This window comes from Lithobates pipiens, unplaced genomic scaffold (assembly GCF_037356315.1).
Source record: "Lithobates pipiens isolate NorthernLeopardFrog02 unplaced genomic scaffold, aLitPip1_a1.2 Scaffold_28, whole genome shotgun sequence".
NCBI lineage: Eukaryota > Metazoa > Chordata > Amphibia > Anura > Ranidae > Lithobates > Lithobates pipiens.
Genome location: NW_027507789.1, coordinates 193,965,896 through 193,986,183, shown reverse-complemented (window position 1 = coordinate 193,986,183; position 20,288 = coordinate 193,965,896). Strand labels below are relative to the sequence as shown.

The 20,288-nt window shown below is 44.1% G+C and overlaps 1 protein-coding gene across 4 annotated transcripts in view; it reads right to left on the bottom strand.

The window, feature by feature from the left end:
- Positions 1-20,288, bottom strand: part of HNF4A (hepatocyte nuclear factor 4 alpha) — a 199,420-nt gene that overhangs the window by 14,888 nt on the left and 164,244 nt on the right. For all 4 annotated transcript variants that reach the window (XR_013263594.1, XM_077460219.1, XM_077460218.1 and 1 more), the window contains exons 4-9: positions 19,020-19,126; positions 16,379-16,534; positions 13,488-13,575; positions 5,891-6,043; positions 4,175-4,411; positions 1,730-1,855 (exon numbers count right to left, since the gene is read on the bottom strand). Coding sequence is in view for 3 of the 4 variants with exons in the window: in XM_077460219.1 (XP_077316345.1) it covers positions 1,730-1,855; positions 4,175-4,411; positions 5,891-6,043; positions 13,488-13,575; positions 16,379-16,534; positions 19,020-19,126 (867 nt within the window). In the remaining variant the exon portion in view is untranslated. The remainder of the gene's footprint in view (positions 1-1,729; positions 1,856-4,174; positions 4,412-5,890; positions 6,044-13,487; positions 13,576-16,378; positions 16,535-19,019; positions 19,127-20,288) is intronic.

The following is a 20,288-nucleotide window of genomic DNA, read 5'->3' as shown; positions in this document are numbered from 1 at the left end:
AGAAAATATGAGCACGACTGTATATTAGGTCTCCAGTGGAGAAATTAAGTGAAGGAGATACAACTACAAGGGGCCTAAGCTGACGGCTGCTACATAGGCTGTCACAGAGAAAAAGAGCAGCAAAACAAAACCATTATGTCGAGTTGTAAAGCGGATATCATAGCCTATGTATATAATAGGCCAAAATGGCTCATGGCACGGTATCGCCTATAATATTTCCTAAAGTATAAGTAAAGGCAATACTCTATAGTTTTGGATTGGATAGAGAGGGATTAGAACACCTGCCAGTTTTTATTGCTCTCTGTGTCCCTGTTAAGGAGTTCCCCCTGTCTATGTGTCCTTTTTACCCTTATCATTGCAAGTGAAAGTAAAACAAGAAAATCCCAAATTTTGGGTTGTCCCCAGAAAAGTAATAGAGGGGAAATTTTCCAGTGGGGACTCTAGTACTGGTGACTTGGGGGGTCCACAAAAGAGATTCCCTTAATTTGCAGGTATTTCCTCATACTTCCTGTTTGGCTATAGACTAGGAAGTGAAGGGAAATCTCCCCAAAAAAATCTGACATGAGTTATAAACCTCTCTTGCTCTATCCAAAATGAAAAAAAAAAATCTTGCCTATAGTTCTACTTTAACCGCTTAAGGACCGCCTCCTGCACATTTACATCGGCAGAATGGCACGCCGCCGGCAAAGCGCTCGCGACCCGGTCCTGAGCTCAGTGACCATGGCCGCGGGACCCGATTGCCACTGGTGTCCCACGATCGGGTCACAGAGCTGAAGAACGAGGAGAGATCTGTGTAAACAAACCTCTCCCCGTGCTTCCTAGTGTGGCTGTCACCGATCGTCTGTTCCCTGTTATAGGGAAAGTGATGTCACATGCCAATCCACACCCCCCAACAGTAAAAAAAACACACACACGTCACACATAACCCCTTCCCGCCCCCTAGTGGTTAAGTCCTTCACTGCCAGTGTCATTTACACAGGAATCAGTGCATTTAAATAGCACTAATTGCTGTATAAATGACAATGGTCCCAAAAATGTGTCAAAAATGTCCGATGTGTCCGCCATAATGTAGCAGTCACAATAAAAATCGCTGATCGCCGCCATTACTAGTAAAAAAAAAATATTAATAAAAATGCTATAAAACTATCCCCTATTTTGTAAACGCTATAACTTTTGCACAAACCAATCAATAATCGCTAATTGCATTTTTTTTTACCAAAAATATGTAGAAGAATACGTATCAGCCTAAACTGAGGAAAAAAAATGTTGTTAGATAATTTTTGGGGATATTTATTATAGCAAAAAGTAAAAAATATTGCATTTGTTTTCAAAATTGTGGCTCTATTTTTGTTTATAGAGCAAAAAATAAAAACCGCACAGGTGATCAAATACCACCAAAGAAAGCTCTATTTGTGAAAAAAAAAGACGCCAATTTTGTTTGGGAGCCATGTTGCACAACCGCGCAATTGTCAGTTAAGGCGACGCAGTGCCGAATCGCAAAAAGGGGCTTGGTCCTTTGGCTGCAAATTGGTCCGAGGCTTAAGTGGTTAACGTGCACCATTTGGTGGAGATGGTCATTTTTGAGCTAGTGATATCATAATGATCATAATGAGCAGAAAGCCATCATGCCAAGTCAGAATACTGAAAACTTATTAAAAAGCTTGGGTGACAGGTATACTTCAATCCTACTAGGCTGTAAAGGCACCACAGGGAAGAATTGTCTACTTACACATCTGTCCATTGTGTAGCTGGGTTGGTATCGTGTTGTTGGCCACTATGACATTGGTTGCCAAATGTTCCTGGACCAGGTGGGGGTGAAGTGAATGATGAGAGTGGGGGGTGTCATTTGCTGATCCTGTGACAGGGAAACATAGAGATGGTAATGGATGTCAGTGCTGGTTGTAGCATAGTAGTGCACATACAGCAGAGTCATGTAGGCTAGAGATGTAAGGGTGGCAGCTGAAATAACACCTGTAAACTAGAAGAACATGAAAAATTGTGATTGCCATTGATAACTAGATTGTTAAAGGTACAAACCCCTGTGTATCATCCTGGCTTCACTACCTCAAGAGTTACTGACCTAGAACAGGGATAAAGGACCATGTCAACCACTTTCTAGGTAATGGAGTTATGGTCAAGATAACGTCTTCTTAAAAGTGTACTTAAACCCTAAAAGCAAAATGTAATATATTGAAGCGTACAAGTTCGTAGACACGGTGGGTGCATTCATTTTCTTTTTTCATTTAATTTTCAACTCATGATAACACACTTCCTGTACGTAGGTGGTTATGTTTTCTCAGTGTGCTAAATCTATGGAGGAGAAGCATAGTCATCCAAGGACAGGACTGCCAAACACCTCTCCAGCTCCATAACATTGGAATAAGTGGCATCTGGGTGTTTTTTTTTGGGGGGGGGGCTGGGGCGGCAAATAATGCACCCACAGCCACCCCCCCCGCGCGCCCCCGGGCAGTTGGTTACCAGCCCCACACGTAACCCATCTATGGCACGGGCAGCACTTTCCTCCGGGTGATGGGCAGTGGCTTCCCCTGTGTCTCCTCCTCTGCATCACGGCAAACGTGCGTCTCCTCCCTCCTCCAAGGCCAATAGGATCACTGGGTTCAGGACCTGCTTCCTGATTGTCTGGGAGGAGAATAAGGCCGCGTACACACGGGCGGATTGTCTGCCCAACTTAGTCGTTTCAGCGGACAATCCGCTCGTGTGTGGGCTTCAGCGGACTTTTTCAGCGGACAGTCCGACGGACTTTGTCTTTCGGAATTTCCGTAATTTTGTCCGCTGAAACTTGGTTTTGTCCGTCCAAACTTGGTTTCAGCGGACAGTCCGCTCGTGTGTAGGCAAGTTGGACGGACTAAGTATGGCGCATGCTCAGAAAGGATTTACACGGCCGAAGGTTGCATTGCAGTGTATTGGACGCCGTTTTTCTAGTCCCGTCGTACGTGCTGTACACGTCATCGCGCACGTTTTCAGCGGACTGTCTGTTCATCGTGTGTGGTCAAGTCCGTTCATTCAAAAGTTGAACGGACTGTCTGTCGGATTGTCTGACGAACTTAGTTGGGCGGACAATCCGCCCGTGTGTACGCGGCCTCAGTGTGACAATAGCGAATATTAATTTCTTTATTGTCACACAACTGGCTGGGCTCGTGCCGCACCCTTTTTTAAAGCCTATTAGAGCCTCTGGCTCTAATCACGTGCTTCAAAAACCAAAAAAAAAACATTGGAATCCATGTGTCTGGCGCCCCATATGTAGATTAAGGGGCCGGACACAGGGCCGTCTTTAATATTGATTGGACTCTGGGCAAAACTTTTCTTGCCCCCCCTCCCCATGCAGTTTTGCTCCCCACCTGCTCTGAGACATACAATAAATAGCAGCTAGACTCAAAATCAGTTTATCTGAATCAGATCAGGCAGCTATTGCGATCAGTTGCAAGAGGTTATAGCACACATTACAGCTCACTGATTAGTTGCTAGTGGTTACAGCACATGATTTCTACTTGTTGATTGGTTGCTAGAGATTACTGTGGATATGACCTCAGGGGGGCATGATATACATATCAATGCCCCCGACCTCCACTATTTACATATGAATGCCGGTAATTTACATGTAAACACAGGGTCTGTAGGTGAGTCATCTGTACACAACAATAGGGCAGAGCTGGGCAGCATTAGTAGCAGCCCTTCACACTGAGATATTGGGACACAGCACAGGACTAAAACTTCAAGGGACGAGGGAATTTAATCCAGGATAGTTGGCAAGTATGAAGCAGCTGCTTTGGGCCCCACAACAATGACAGGGCCCAGGACAGCTGCCCCTTTTGCCCTGCCTTAAAAACGGCCCTGGCCGGACACATGGATATGGGGGGCGGCGCCCCTGTGCCTTGCAATATGGGCAGCCACTGATTGGAAGGTGTTCACAGGCAGAACTGGGAGCAATGTAACTAATTCACAGCAGAGGCAGACGTTAGGAGCTCACTGGATTTGTGGCAGGCTAAACGGCCTTATTTTAAACTTATGAGATATAACAAAAACGCTTTCAGTGATACTTTTAACAGATCCAAAGAAAACAAAATAAATGTATTGTTAGGGTTATATGTTAATATTTTCATGTGGAACAGCATGCAAAAATGGTTGGACATGGATATTTAGGTGCGCTACTGACCTCCTAGCAGCATCTCCTGCAGCAAGTTGTCAATCTTCGCCATTCCAAACAGTTTGACGAACTGGATTTGCTCGATCATCTGCCAGGTGATGCTTTGCAGAGTGGGCAGGAGGAGGAGCAGTTCTCCAAACCTTCCTCGAGAGTCATACTGTCGGTCATTGATATAATCCTCCAAACTCACTTGAACCTGATATCTCATCCTCTTGATTTTCGTAGGATCACTCAATCCTTTGGCATCTTAAAGATAGGTAAAAAAATATATTTTTTTATTATTATTATTATATAATTCCTAAAACGTTTCTTATTAAAACCAGAATTTCATCATCACCATGTTCTTCTATAGAAAGGGCCAGGATTGACTACAACCCCAAACCAGATTGCTGGAGATTTTGTGATCTCCTCCCAGCTTTAGTGCTCCCAATATACATTTTTCCTATGTTCCTGGGATGAAGACACTAGAAGTGTGGTGGCCTCTTTTGGCCCAGACATCCTGATGCTATTAGATGGGCTACTTGTTTTAAGTAGTTGTTTTTGAGAATGGTTAAGAGTTAAGACAAAAGTTTCTCTAGTTTTAGACAGGATAGGAAAGACTTGGAAGGCCGGTAATTGCTATGTCCTTAATGGGGACATTCATCCTATCTATTTTCCTAGTCGCCATTGCCCTGGGACAAAAAGACCTAAAAATTATAAATTGTTATAGTTATCAACAGAGCAGGAGGTGGGGAGAAATTCCCCAAGTGATACACCTATTTCAATGATAAGTATGTAAGAGGAGAGTTGAAGAGATTGTGTCTCTCTTCCTGTTGTGTCTCTGGGGCAGGAAGTGAAGAAATGGCCACAATGGTACACAAAACAACCAAAAAACTATCCAAATTAGTATGGCCTCATATATTAATAATTCATATAAAATAAAAAAGTACCATCATCCAAATTTAAATTTGAGAAATTGGGAAGGTGGAAATGTGGGGGCAGTTGCTGACGTTGGCCAATACACATGACCGCCAATAGTGGTTAATGGACTATCTCGGTACTGATACAATGACCAAATGGTTATGATAAAAATTCAAACTTTAATACAAATCAAAAAAGAACAGACATACAAAACTATTAAAAAATACACCACAATAAACTGACTACTAGCGGATTCCCCCGTAGAGCTTCTATTGGAGTGGAGTATTATACTCCACTCCAATAGAAGCTCTACGGGGGAACCCGCTAGTAGTCAGTACCGAGATAGTCCATTAACCACTATAGGTGGTCCTGTGTATTGGCCAGAGTCAGCAACTGCCCCCCACATTTCCACCTTCCCAATTTCTCAAATTCTATCCAAAACTAAACAAAAAAATACTTTTGACTGTTGATATACTTTCTGACAAGTGGTGGGTTGCCCATTGTTGTGGGGTAACACATTGGCTAGCTCCTATACACACTGGTTCCCAACTACCAGCACTGAAAACAGATGTATCACACTGGAAGACTGGAGCCATAGTATTGTTGCCATTGACTCTATGCTTGATTCTCAAAGAGAACATAAGACAGGGGGTCTGGATTGTTCCAAAAAAAAATGTCTGAAAGTGTCCACATTGGTTAATCTCATATCGGTGGCTGATCATATTTGGAAGGCCACATTCACTTGGAATAAGACCCTCCCTTTCAGGTTACGTGAACAAAGAGGGTAGTCATAATAATAATAAATGCAATTTCCTCGATACGTACCAGGATCGAAAAAGATGATTGCTTTTAAACAGGCGTATTCATTATCATCAATCTGCAGCTCCTGGAATGGAAACACCAACTCATCCAGGATTCTCACAGCCACTCGCCCCACTTCAAGTTCTGGACAGTTCCTTGGTATCAGTCGGTCATTTCCTAAAGAGAAAAATACATTTCCTTTAAGCTTCTTAGAGGTAGGCCAGAGCAATAAATTGACCTTATGTAACTTTTAGCTGTCACACTTTCAACTTCCCCAAAATTTGACACGAAACAGTCCAACAATGACCACTTGATAACTGATTGAGACCTGAAGACTAGATTAAAAAAAAATGTGAAGGATGCTATTACCCAATGCTCCTAATGAAATTGCTGGTGGCTTGGTAGTCCAATGGCACTCAGGCATAACCAGCCAATGAGTAGCACTGTTTGAACACAGATCCCGCCCTTTGACAGAGGAGGAAGCCATGTTGGGTTTATGGTAGCTGGAGGGATCCTGAAACTGCTGATAAGTAAGCAAGAACATAACTATTCATAGGCCCCATACCATCATTTTGATAGGGTACCCAGTGACCTCCCTCTGTGACATTTGTGTCAATTGAGACTTACTAAGTAGCTTACCAGCATTTTTTTGCATCAACTGAACTTTTTTGGGATCTTGGGGCTGTAATGCAAATTGTAAGCCCTTCCACCGCCCTAGCCAGCAAGTGCTGAACATTATGGTTTGTTAGACAACATTAAAATAAACTTCTTTAAAATGTGACTAATTAGTTTTAAGCTTCAGGAAGTGAGACAGAGGATTAATATATGAGAGTGATGGCTAGGATGACCAGAAGCTATGAAGGCAAGAAATCTACTCATAAATGGGGAGAAGCAGGACAGCTCAGGATACAGTACCGAATCTGTGTTTTCTTCACAGTCACACTCAACAACCTCCCTAGTAGAGCCCACACTTTGCAGCTATAACAGCTTCAACTCTTCTGGAAAGGCTGTCCACAAGGTTTTAAGGAGTGTGTCTATGGGAATGTTTGACCATTCTTCCAGAAGAGCATTTGTGAGGTCAGGCACTGATGTTGGAGTTATATTGGGTTGAGGTCATGACTTTATGCAGACCAGTCAAGTTCCTCCACCCCAAACTTACTCATCCATGTCTTTATGGACCTTGCTTTGTTCACTGGTGGGTAGTCATGTTGGAATGGGAAGCGGCCATCCCCAAACTGTTCCCAAAAAGTTGGGAGCATGAAATTGTCTAAAATGTCTTGGCATGCTAATGCCTTAAGCGTTCCCTTCACTGCAACTAAGGGGCAAAGCCCAACCCCTGAAAAACAACCCCCACACCATAATCCCCCCTCCACTAAATGATTTGGACCAGTGCACAAAACAAGGTCATGTTGCCCTCGCACCCAATTTTGCAGCCAGACCGTGGCAGCAAGGAGTAATGCAGCCTCTGGCTCTCACCTTCCGCTCCTCACTGTCACTTGTAAACAGAGAAGCCTTCTGTGTTTACAAGGGACAACTTTTCTCTCAGCGGCCCATGTAACTAACAGATCCCTGCACACACTCACAACAGGGTGCAGTGGAGACAGACCTCCAGAATCTGAGAGAAAGAAAGGCAGAGCCGCCTACACAGGGAGGTACTCTAACCAGGCCAGGTAGGAGAGAGATGCGAGGAAGCGTTGCTGGGGTTGAGGTTGCACTCTGTACACAGCACACCCCTAAACTCTGTACGTAACACATTCCTGAACGCTGAACTCCGTATGTAACACACTCCTGAACTCTGTATGTAACACACTCCTGAACTCTGCACTCTGTACGTAACACAATCCTGAACTCTGCACTCTGTACGTAACACAATCCTGAACTCCGCACGTAACACACTCCTGAGCCGTGCACTCTGTACATAGTGTTCCCCAGATATAACCGACCCTTTGAGGGCAACATACAACTGTTGCAGCCCGTGATGAAATTGAGTTTGACACCCCTGCCATAGCAGATGCCTGAACTGCTATGGCTATAGTTATGTCTCTGGAGGTAAGTATTACAAATTTCTGCGGTCACATAGATATAATTTAGGTTCTAACTTATCCCCACTCTGTTATATGTTAAAAATATCACCGTCTGTGACCCAGGTAGGGGGGATTTTGCTTGCTGTCTTGCTGGCCACATAGGAAGTGAAGGAAAATGTTCTCAATGGTTTCAGGAACAGCAATAAAAACCCGACAGAAGCCTGAATCCCCTCTCCACTGTGTCCAATACCAGAAAAGACATTTGGTTTTTCTTTAAGGTGCCCAACTGTGTTTAATGGAAGCACCCCCTCCCATCGCCTCCTATCCTTCACAGCAATCCCAAATTAAACAGGAGTTTGTTTGCAGGTGTGTCTAAAGTGCTCTCTCTGTCTGGCTCTTTTCAATGCGGATGCTTATCAGTGAGGGTCACTAATGTTTAACATATAACGATATCACACATTATCTTAACAACAGGCCATAAACATGATGTCAGGTGACTGGTATTTGTGACAAAACAGTAACCTGGAAACTAATGACTTGATACCCATATGATGGGGAGAGAGAGATCGATGGGGGAGGGGGGATAGATAGAGGGGAGCAGGAAGAAAAGAAGGTGGATATATTCCTCATCTCCTATTCTCTTTAACCACTAATATTGTCTTAGGACTGGAGGTATTCCTTTCACTCAGAGAGAAATGGCGAAAGAGGAATAAGATGAGGCAAGTGAGAGAGAAAAAATGGAGTGAAGAAGGGAGGAGGAAGAGGAGAGAGAGAAGGGTGTGAAAGAAGAAGAGAGGAAAGGAGAAGAAGGGAGGAGGAAGGAAGATAGAGAGGGTAGAAGAGAGGAGGAAAGGGGAGAGAGAGGGGAAAAGAGAGGAGGAAGGGGGAGAGAAAGAGAGAGAGAGGGGAGGAGAGAGGAAGAAGGAGAGAGAGAAAGGAAGGAGGAGAGAGGGGGAGAAGATAGGAAGAAGAAAGAGGGAGAGAGAGAGAGGAGAAGAGAATGAAGGGAGAGAGAGAGGGAGAAGGAGAGAGCAAGAGGAGAAGAGAGGAGGAAGGGGGAGAGAGAAGAGAGGAAAGAGAGAGAGAAGAGAAGAGAGGAGGAAGGGGGAGAGATGAAAAGAGAAGAACAAGGGTAGAGAGAGGAGAAGAGAGGAGGAAGGGGGAGAGATGATAAGAGAAGAAGAAGAATAGAGAGAGAAGAAGAGAGGAGGAAGTGGGAGAGAAAGAGGAGAAGAGAGGAGGAAGGGGGAAAGAGGAGAGATGAGGTGAAGAAGGAGAGAGAGAGAGAGGGGAGAAGAGAGGAAGGAGCAGAGAGAGAGAGGAAGAAAATTAGAGGAGAGAGAGGAAGAAGGAGAGGGAGAGAGAGAGAGGAGAAGAAAGGAGAAAGGGGGAGAGAGAGGAGAAAAGAGGATGAAGGGAGAGCAAGAGAGAGGAGAAGAGAGGAAGAGGGAGAGAGCAAGAGGAGAAGAGAGGAGGAAGGGGAGAGAGAGGAGGAATGGGAGAGAGAGGAGAAGAGAGGAGGAAGGGGGAGAGAGGAAGAAGGATAGAGAGAGAGGGGAATAGAGGAGGAAGGGGGAGAGAGAGGGGAGAGGAGAGGAAGGAGGAGAGAGAGAGGAGAAGAGAGGAAGAAGGAAAGAGAGAGAGAGATGAGAAAAAAGGAGGAAGGAGAGAGAGAGAGAGGAGAAGAGAGGGTGAAGGGAGAGAGAGGAGAAGGGAAGAGGGAGAGAGCAAAAGGAGAAGAGAGGAGGAAGGGGAGAGAGAGAGAGAGAGAAAGAGAGGAGAAGAGAGGGAGAAGGAGAGAGAGGAGAAGAGAGGATGAAAGGGAGGAGAAAGGATAGAGAGAGGAGAAGAGAGGAGGAAGGGGAGAGAGAGAGGGGAAGAGACGAGGAAGGGGAGAGAGAGAGGAGAAGAGAGGAAGAAGGAGAGAGAGAGGAGAAGAGAGGAAGAAGGATAGAGAGAGGGGAAGAAGGAGGTAGAGAGAAGAGAGGAGGAAGGGGAGAGAAAGAGGAGAAGAGAGGAGGAAGGGGGAGAGAGAGGAGAAGAGAGGAGGAAGGGGGAGAGAGAGAGGAGAATAGAGGAAGAGGGAGAGAGCAAGAGAAGAAGAGAGGGGGAAGGGGGGACAGGAAAAGAGAGGAAGAAGGAGAGAGAGGAGAAGAGAGGAGGGGGGGGGGGGGAGAAGAAGAAGGAGAGAGAGGAGAAGAGAGGAGGAAGGGGGAGAGAGGAAGAAGGATAGAGAGAGAGGGGAAGAGAGGAGGAAGGGGAGAGAGAGAGGGGAGAGGAGAGGAAGGAGGGGAGAGAGAGGATAAGAGAGGAAGAAGGAAAGAGAGAGAGAGAGGAGAAAAAGGAGGAAGGGGAGAGAGAGGAGAAGAGAGGGTGAAGGGAGAGAGAGAGGATAAGGGAAGAGGGAGAGAGCAAGAGGAGAAGAGAGGAGGAAGGGGAGAGAGAGAAAGAGAGTAAAAGAGGGGGAGAAGGAGAGAGAGGAGAAGAGAGGAGGAAAGGAGGGAGAGAGGAGAAGAGAGGAGGAAAGGAGGGAGAGAGGAGAAGAGAGGAGGAAGGATAGAGAGAGGAGAAGAGAGGAGGAAGGGGAGAGAGAGAGGAGAAGAGAGGAGGAAGGGGAGAGAGAGGGGAGAGAGAGAGGAGAAGAGAGGAAGAAGGAGAGAGAGAGGAGAAGAGAGGAAGAAGGTGGTAAAGAGAAGAGAGGAGGAAGGGGAGAGAAAGAGGAGAAGAGAGGAGAAGGGGGAGAGAGAGAGGAGAAGAGAGGAAGAGGGAGAGAGCAAGAGAAGAAGAGAGGGGGAAGGGGGGGACAGGAAAACAGAGGAAGAAGGAGAGAGAGGAGTAGGGGAGAGCGATGAAGGGGTGAATGATAGAAGAGGAAGTGAAGAAAGAAGGGGTGAAGAGAAGGAAAGAGATAAGAAACATAGAAAAGCGACGGCAGTAAAAGACAAAGTAGTCCATCGAGTCTGCCCGTTTTTGTTGTCTTTTTAACTTTATTGTCTATAGCATAGATCTATGTTTGTCCCAAGCATGTCCTTTACCAAGTCATTTACTGTTAACTGTCTCACTACCTCTGCTGGAAGTTCATTCTAAGCATCAACTACCTTTTCAGTAAAATAATACTTTCTAAGATTAGCTTTAAGCTTTTCTCCAGTTAGTTTGAGGTCATCTCCCGGTGTTCTTGGATTAATATTGAAAAAACTGCCCCCCTGAACCTGCCCCCCTTGATGTATTTAAAGGTTTCAAGTTCCTGAAGTCGCTCTCGATATGTTTTATCCCTCAGACCCTTCCACATTTTTGTTACCCGTCTCTGGACTCATTCTATTTAGACAATATCTTTGTGTAAGTGAGGTCTACAGAACTGGACACACGGGTGGAAGTTCAGTCCTGGACAGAGGTATGGAAGAGGAGGGGACAGAGAGATAAAGGGAGTGAAAGACTGAAAGGAAAGTGAAAAAAGAAGCCAGAAGATACGGAGGAGAGAACCATAAAAAGAGAGGAGGAAGAGGGGATAGAGATGAAGGGGGGATTGGAAAAGGGAGAAAAAGAAGAAGAGAGGAAATAAATGAGAGAGAGAAAAAGGGGGAAAGAGAAAAAGGGTGTGAAAAAAGGGTGAGAGAGCAGAAGAAGAAGAGAGGAAGAGAAGGAGAGAGAGACAAGAAGAAAGGAGGAAGAGAGGAGAGAGATGAAGGGGTAAAAAAGAAATAGAGAGTGAAAGAAGATGGCAGAAGAGAAGAATGGAAAAGAGGGGAGAGAGATGAAGACGGTGGGAGATGAAAAGGGAGCAAAAGAAGAAGGGAAGAAGAAATGTAGAGATAGAGATGAAGAGGGGAAAATGGAAAAGACAGTGAAAGAAGAAGAGAGGAAAATAAGGAAAGAGAAACAAGAAAAGGAGAGAGAAAAAAAAGGGAGTGAAACAAGGGGGAGAGCAAAGAAGAAAAGAGGTAAAGGAGGAGAGAGACAAGAAGAGGGGGGGGGGGGGGGAGAGATGAAGGGGTAAATGATGGAAGAGAGTGAAAGAATTAAAAAAGGAATAGAGTAAAAGAGAGACAAGAAAAGGGGAGATACAAGAGGGGTGTGAAAAGTGGAGAGAGCAAAAGAAGAAGAGAGAAGGAAAGATAGAGAGAGAGAAAGAGAATAGAAGATCTGTGTAGAGGAAGAGGGTGAAGGATTGAAGAAAAAGCTAAAAAAGAGAGGTAGAAAAGAAGAGGGGAGAGAGAACAAGGGGGTGAAAAATGGAAGACTGAGTGAAAGAAGAAGAGAGTTAGAGAAGGACAGAGGAGGTAGAGGGGAGAAAGAATAAGGGGGTGAAAAATGGAAAAAAAGAGCAAAAAAAAGAGAGAAAGAGAAGAAGGACAATGAGAGAGAAATGAAAAGAAAAAGAGATGAAGAGAAAGGAACAAAAAGAAGAGAATGTGTGACAGTAACAAGTATCACTAAAACAGGCTGTGTAAGTAATTAAAGTGGTTGTAAACTCTTACAACACACTTTGACCTACAGGTAAGCCTAGATTAAGGCTTACCTGTAGGTCCAAGAAATATCTCCTAAACCTACACGGGTTAGGAGATATTTGCCCGAAGACGGGCACCGCTGTCTACGGCGCATTGAGCGCGGCATTTACAACGACGGAGCTGCCGCGCGTGTCGGCTCCCGTGCTTCGCCGAATGACAGCGGCGGAGCTGCGAGACCCCACTGAGAAGATGGATGCTCCGGACTACAGGGGGACAGCGGTGACTTCGCTGGCTCCTGTGTCAGGTAAGTGACACATAATGGGCTACTATGCGATGCACAGTAGTCCATTATGCTTTACCTTTGCAGGGAATGAAAGAGGAAGTAAACTCATCAGGGTTTACTTCCTCTTTAAAGTGTGTTTATTATATGTATCTCCTAATAATTTGGGCTATTATTTATGTGGACTATTGCCCCAGTACTGGACACCTCCAATCACAATGAAACATTTTCTCCTGCCTGGAATGTTCCCGTCCTCTGTTCTTCGCATAGGAAGTCGCAAAGAGAAAGTCATGCAGAATCATCAACTGATTTTTACATACAAAATATCTCAACATGGGTGCAATAAATTCATCTGGTCTATGTGATAAAACTCTTCTTATAAAATATCATTTGATTGTACAAATTAGGAGATGTTGTGTGTCAGGGGTTTCCAAGCTGTGGCCCGGGGGTTGGATGTGGTCCTTTAGTTACCTTTATCCGGCCCTTGGGGCACTTCTCCTCTTACTAACACCAATGATGCAAAACCATTCCTCTCACTGGCAGCAACAATGGGGCACTATCCCTTCTACTTACACCAATGATGGGACATAATTTCCTTCACTGATAGCATCCATAAGGCACTATTCCTCCTATTATAACAAATGATGGGGCATTTCTTGCTTCCACTGACAACAGTCCAGCCCACTAAAAAACCTGAAGGACAGTAAACTGGCCCTTTGCTTAGAAAGTTTGGAGACCCCTGATGTACGTTAATGAAAATGCAACCTGTTATCATGAAACGGACCCTACAGAGGGAGAGGGAAACATACCGATACATTCTAAGCCCTACCATATACAGAATTAGACTGCTTCTGGAAATATGTGTTGCTCACCTAAGAGTAAAATATCTTTGTAGATCATTGACCTCTTGGCAACCCCCAGTAGTAAGTGCTCTCCAGCATGTGCACGTAACAGCGCCACCTAGGAAGAAAAAAGATGTGAAGTAGGATGATCCTTTGAGTCATCATATGAGATGAGGCAATCAGTTGGGGAGAGCTAAAGCAGATGTTGACTTTTAATTAGCTTTAATAATGCATTTATAATTCTTTTACAACCCCAAAGGCTTTGAGACAAGGCTATGAGTGTTGATTTTGATCAAACACACATAGGGGTTGATTTAGTAATACTGGAGAGTGCAAAATCTGGTTCAGCTCTGCATGGAAACCAATCAGCTTCCAGTTTTTTTTCTCTCAATGCTTAATTGTACAAGCTGAAGTTAGAAGCTGATTGAATATCATGCACAATTGCACCAGATTTTGCAATCTACAGTTTTAGTAAATCAACTCCATACCTTTGTTAACGTATAACAATGTACAGTACAGGAACAGCTGAAAAATTCCAACCTTGCATTCTTCATAGATTCGTGTTAAAACCTTCTAAGAGTTCTGCTGGCAATAGTTTGTTTACTAGATATTCACTAGTTTTAAAGGGTAAGTAAACCCCCCTATCATTTTCAGCCAAGGAAGCTGACACCTTTGCCTCTGTTTAATCTACAACTGCCATGATGCTGCACATGTGATCAGTTATGACACCAGCCATTGGATGGTTTGACAGTTTGATTGAGAGCACAACCAATGGGAGTGTTACATTTCCGGCATGCCGGCGCCGGGCCCCACTGAGGAGTCTGGGGAAGGGTATTTAAGATGTTGAAGTCACGTGTTCAGGGTTCGTTCGTGAGGCCATAGCTGCCTGTTCCTGATTCTGGTCCGGGGTAGCCCCCTCGAGGGGTCCTGGTCACGGGAGCGTGTGTCACTCCGCAACATGCTTCGGTTGGCTAACCCCAATAGACCCGCCTGATCTGGGGTAAGGATAAGTCTGTTCCCGAGTCTCGGAACCGGCTGGTCCAAGGCGCAGTAACTGAGGGAGGATTCAAGGCGTCTGGGTGTGCTCTCGGCTTAGAGGGGCACCGCAGCTGGTGTAAGTGGCCGGGGGAGGACTCTTCGGAGGAGGGGCAACAAGCTGGCCGAGTGCCTAGTTGCTGGGTTGTTAAGGACATCAGTGAATCCCCGTTTTCCAGTACTGCCAAGGAGACAGAGAACGTTCCAGGTACTGAGGGAAATGTTCCTGTTCACTTCCGTTCCAGATTACTCAAGGTCAAAGATTTCACAAGTTCTGGATCAAGTGCTGATTGCCATAATCTCTGGCTAGAGATTTGTTCAGCTTTGAAGAACCCAGCTGTGAGTGGCTACTCTCTGAGTGGTATTAGAGACTTTCTGATAACTAGCAGTTCAAGGTGCCTGAGTTTCTTCACCCTTGCCCTCTGTTCCCATACGAGACTGTGTTTGTTGGATGTTACCCCTGCAAATAAAAACCTTTTGGTGACTTTATGGTGTCTTTATGGTGTCAGCGTCCAAAGTTGTTGGGTACTAACCCTGGAAACCCCTAGACGTGGAAGAACCAGCCAAGTGGAGGTAACCGGTAAGCGCAAAAGTCAAGGCCGCCCTGCCAAGGGTTATGGCCGCTACATATGCATTGACTTCTCTCCATTGACTTCTATAGACCACCCAATGCACAAAAACACAGAAAAAAAATGTGACATCTTGTATTTTTATAAATGCGCTAAGACGGTAACAGACACTATATTAGAGGGAGCAACACATGTGTTTTAGTGCGTCTCAATGCATGCGTTAAACACAATAGTGTAAATGGGCTCATAGGAAACCCAAAGTAGGTTCCTCGGCAGGAACAAACACAGCTAAGAAAGAAACTAGGTAAGTTAAAATATAAAAGACTAGATAAAATTTACATGCTGGGATGACTTGGTCTTTTAACTCAGTTAGGCATTGTCACTATCCCCAGTTAAACATCAAAGGTGACTGAAGACACCGAGGTTAACGAGTGGCTCTGTCAGCAGGCAGCTGATGTGAGAGCCTGTAAAGGACAGCGTTTAATAATTAGTGTCACCACTACGTGTGAATCTCCCTAGCTATTGGCACCCACCACTGACTATCTGATATACATGAAAGTTTTCAGAGTTGACAGGCTCTTTGAAGTAATGAATTTACCTTCGTTATCTGTTTTTGCAATCACAGATTCCATCACAGCACACAAAAGGTATCTGAGGAGTGGGATTAAGGGATCAGACCACTCAATACTGATATTTCCATTGTGGCTGGAGTTCAGCAGAATGTACCACTCAGCAGCATGGTATAACTCTAGAGATTCTAGTGGTGGGAACCTCTGGAGATGAGTTTTGGGCAGAAGAGTCTTTAACAGATTTGACCTGTTTGGCCAAATGGTCATATGAGGACCCCACCAAAGTTCTAGGCAATCATGGACTACATAGATCAGCAGATTGCGCAATGGGTTTTCTATCTCACCTGGACCTGTGAGTACAGAGGAAGTAGCGACATTCAGAGGTGGAAACTCTAGTGTAGTTTGTAATTCAGTCCTCCAATGTCCATCCATGCTTGGGGTGGATAATAAAAAATTGCTCAAATACATCAAATGCATGATAGGACAGCACAGTGACCATAACGAAGGTCATATGGCCAGTAAAGAGAACCTGTTCTCAAGTGGCTGACAAATGCCGTTAAGGGGAATTGTAGTAGAGGGAGATACTATAATATATTCTTCCAACAATGAAGGTTTTTAATGAAGTGTGGCAGTACCACATTTATTCTTGCCCTTTTTTTTCTTTTATCCTGAACAGAACAGATATAGCTGACAATGTAGAACCATTTATGAAGGCTTGACCACTAACATCCTAAAGTCAAATACGCACCTGATCGTCTAGGGGAAGTTCACAGAAGGCTGGGATGTACTTGGCCCATTCCACAAGGACCAGAAGCTGCTGCTTCATGGATTCACAGACGTCTGTTATGCAGGCCATCTTCTTTCCTCGAATGTCTGTGTTTAGCATGGTCACTGATGAGGTTATCTACAAGAGAAAGTCCAATGTACTTATCTGCAATGCTGAACTTCAGAGGCTGTGAAGAACCACAGGAGCAATCATACAAGAACCAGGCATGTTCATCAATACAACCAGCCTGTCCATTGGTGGTAATCTATTTACCTTAAACGATATACAATATGGTCTAATTATCAGCAGATGTGTAGTATGAAAATTCTAATAAAAGAAAACAGAAATTTTGAAGAAAAAAATCGCTTAGGCTTATTGAGCTGATGGAACCTTTAGCTGTTTTTAACAAAATACCCTGCCTCCGTGCCTCATAGTGGCCAGATTATTTAAAGCCAAAAGTTTTTTTTCACGGTGAATAAAGTTCGCTTTATTGATAGTAGACACACAGGTTACAATCCAGAAAAGCCAAAAGTTTTTTTAATAACCAGGACAAATACAGAAAATGACAAAACTGCAGCAGAGACAAACACACTAATAAAAACCTAACAGTAAAAATCTAATGAGAGTGCTAGAAGGAAGTCTAAAGCCGGCCATACACCATTAAGCCTAGTACAGATTAGCCGATGTGTACTGGAGTTGGTCTGACAGAAGCCGGCCGTTTGGCTGTCTTCTGTCGAAGGGGCATGACCAAAAAGGTCTGCCGATCGGCTCCCGATCAATGCTCTCAGCCAACGGCTGAGCGTACTGACTGGAGTGTTCTAAGATATAAACAAAAATTGTGTAGTCAAACTTCTCCCAAAAGCCATCCGGGCTATTGATGGGACGCTTTTGGGAGACGTTGCCGATGAACCGAATTCATTGTACCGGTGAATACTGACAAGCGTGACTCCGAAGTTGTGGAAGTGCCCAGAGATTGTCTCCGGCAGTGAACCTATCCCTGTGATCGGGACCTTGCCATTATATCTAAAGTCAGCCATCTGGGACCTCACCATCTTACCCAAAGACAACCATCCATGCGCATTTGACCCACTGCCATATGGTATGTGTGTCCACCTGTGCTGGTAAGAGTACCTTATTGAATGTTCACGTCCGTGCCACAAGCTTTACATCCTTGTGCAGTCACCATCTTCGAGACATTACGGTTGACCTCCATTCTAATCCTTCAGACAGACTTGTATTTACCAGTTTTACATTGGTCACTGGACTTTCACTTGTACACTAGATATTATGGTTCACTTTGTGATTTAGATTTATTTCTCACAGGGCTATTATAAGCCTTAGCGCTACACAATTTTTGTTTATATCTTATGACTTTGTTTGTTTGAGTGTTAGCTGCTACTGAAAATTATTTTTTCATTTTTTGTGTATATCACCTTCACTTTTTAGGTTTAGCGCAGTGTTATCCCCCCCGTTTTGTATATTCACTTTGACAACCTTTTACACGACTGGAGTGTTCTGACAGGAGGGCCACCACCCCTGTCAGAACACAACAGCAGGGGAGATTGATGCACTAACATTGGAAACTTAGTACAGCAGCCCCTCTTGAGTTGCCAGATTTTTTTCGTTCAGCCCTCCTGGGTTGAACGCAAAAAAAAACTACTAGTGTGTACCAGGCTTTAGAGTTTCATTCAGGAAATTCAAAGGAGAAGAATGGACTTTGTTTTCTGAAATAAACAAAATTCTGAGAATTGTTTTTCGTTGGGGAAAAATTGTAGTTTAATGGCACATAAACATACTCTTCATAGCCCTTGTACACACGGTCGGAGATTCCGACAACCAAATCCGTCGGACTAAGTTGTCGGAAAATCCGATTGTACATAACGTGATGACGTTATTTCGTTAGGATGGGACTACGTTCAGGCTAGTAGCCAATAGCTTTGGTCTAGGAATTTGATCTGAGCATGCATGGCACTTTGTCCGTCGGAGTAGACTACACATGATCGGAGTATGTCCAAGCACTTTGTCGGAAAATTTTACCGTCAAGTTGGAAAAGTTGGTACGTCGGATATTCCGACGGAAACAGTCCGATGCAGACCACACACACAGTCAGAATATCCGACAAAACGGTCCGAAAGGACACATTCCGTTGGAATCTCCGACCGTGTATACAAGGGCTAAGAGCTTTAGCCCAGCAATCCAGAGTTTTTTCATGAAAACCAAAAAAGGAGGGATGTTCTCATGTATGTTAGGAGCTGGCTCTGCTTGGTTTGTGTACTCACTGGTAAAATCTTAAACAAACAGCCTTAAAACAACAACCATTCCCAATCAATAAGCCATGACCTACATAACAAGGTCTACAGAGGTCTACAAAGCATTAGACTTACGGACAGATTTACTAGATTCATCAGATTGCTTGCTGAGTTGTTGATCACCATCATGCAGCAGCAATATATATTTTTTAAATCATTTACTAATAATAACCATGAAAACGTATTTCTTAGCATCCTTCCTTCACCTTCATATATATTGAAAAGCTGGTGGGTTTGGTAGGCCAACTGAAGGCCCTGCCATTCTATTGGTGCTGCAGATGCATTATTATTGCTGTTATAGAGATATCACTCACCTGTTGTGATAGAACTTCTGCTTGGATTAATACATTAATTGAAGGCAGGCTACTGTCTTCGTAACTTGACCTCCGCGTGCTTATCCTGTCCCGTTCATTTTGTACAGCTAAAATGGAAACACAGTGGTTAATAGGACAACAGGTCTGATTCATAAGGTTTCAGCACCCAATACTTGTGCAAAAGTACCTATAGATATGAGATGAATGTCACCCGATCCACTCTTTGGGCTTCGTCAAGTAACAGTCCTATGACAGTAGCAAACACTCCCAGCCAACTAACTAGTGTTAGGTTGGTTGGAATATTTGTGCTTACAGAAAATGGAAATAGAAATCGCACTGGTGTGACTTAGTGATGATTAGTGATAATAAACACAGCTGCTGGCAACTAATAGTAAGACAACCTAAATAACCATAAATATAAAATATGTTGCCACGCTAACATAGTAATAACAAAGTACCAGATGCAAAAGTCCACAACAAGATGAAATCTCACAAGGTCAATAAAATATGTGAAATTATCCAAGCCCAATGTGTATCTTGAAGGAAACACCAATGATATTAGGCGAAGGTCATGCTACTCCATAAATGTAGTCACCATGTGACCAGTGCATTTCTTACAATGGTGACAGTTCACGTGATCAGGGCCGTCTTTAAAGCAGGGCAAAAGGGGCAGCTGCCCTGGGCCCTCTCATTGTTGTGGGGCCCAAAGCAGCTGCCTCATATTTGCCAACTATCCAAGTTTATATTCCCTTGTCCTTTGAAGTTTTAGCCATGTGCTGTGTCCCAATATCTCAGTGTGAAGTGCTGGTACTAATGCTGCCCAGATCTCCCTTATTGTTGTGTACAGATGACTCACCTGCAGATCCTGTGTTTACATGTAAATAACAGACATTCATATGTAAATAGAGGAGAAAATTCATAAGTAAATAGCTGCGGCCGGCGGCATTGATATGTAAATAAAGATGGCATTCACATGTATATCATGCCCCCCTGCAGTGAAGAGATGATGTGCTGTAACCTCTAGCAACCAATCAATAAGCAGTAATACTGTACAGTACTAGCAACCAATTAACAAGCAGAAATTATTTGCTGTAACCTCTAGCAACTAATCAGTGAGCCGAAATGTGTGCTGTAACCTCTAGCAACCAGTCAGTAAGCAGTAATGATATGCTGTAACCACTGGCAACCAATCGCAATTGCTGCCTGATCTGATATAGTAAACTGATTTTAAGTCTAGCTGCTATTTATTGTATGTCTCAGAGAAGGTGG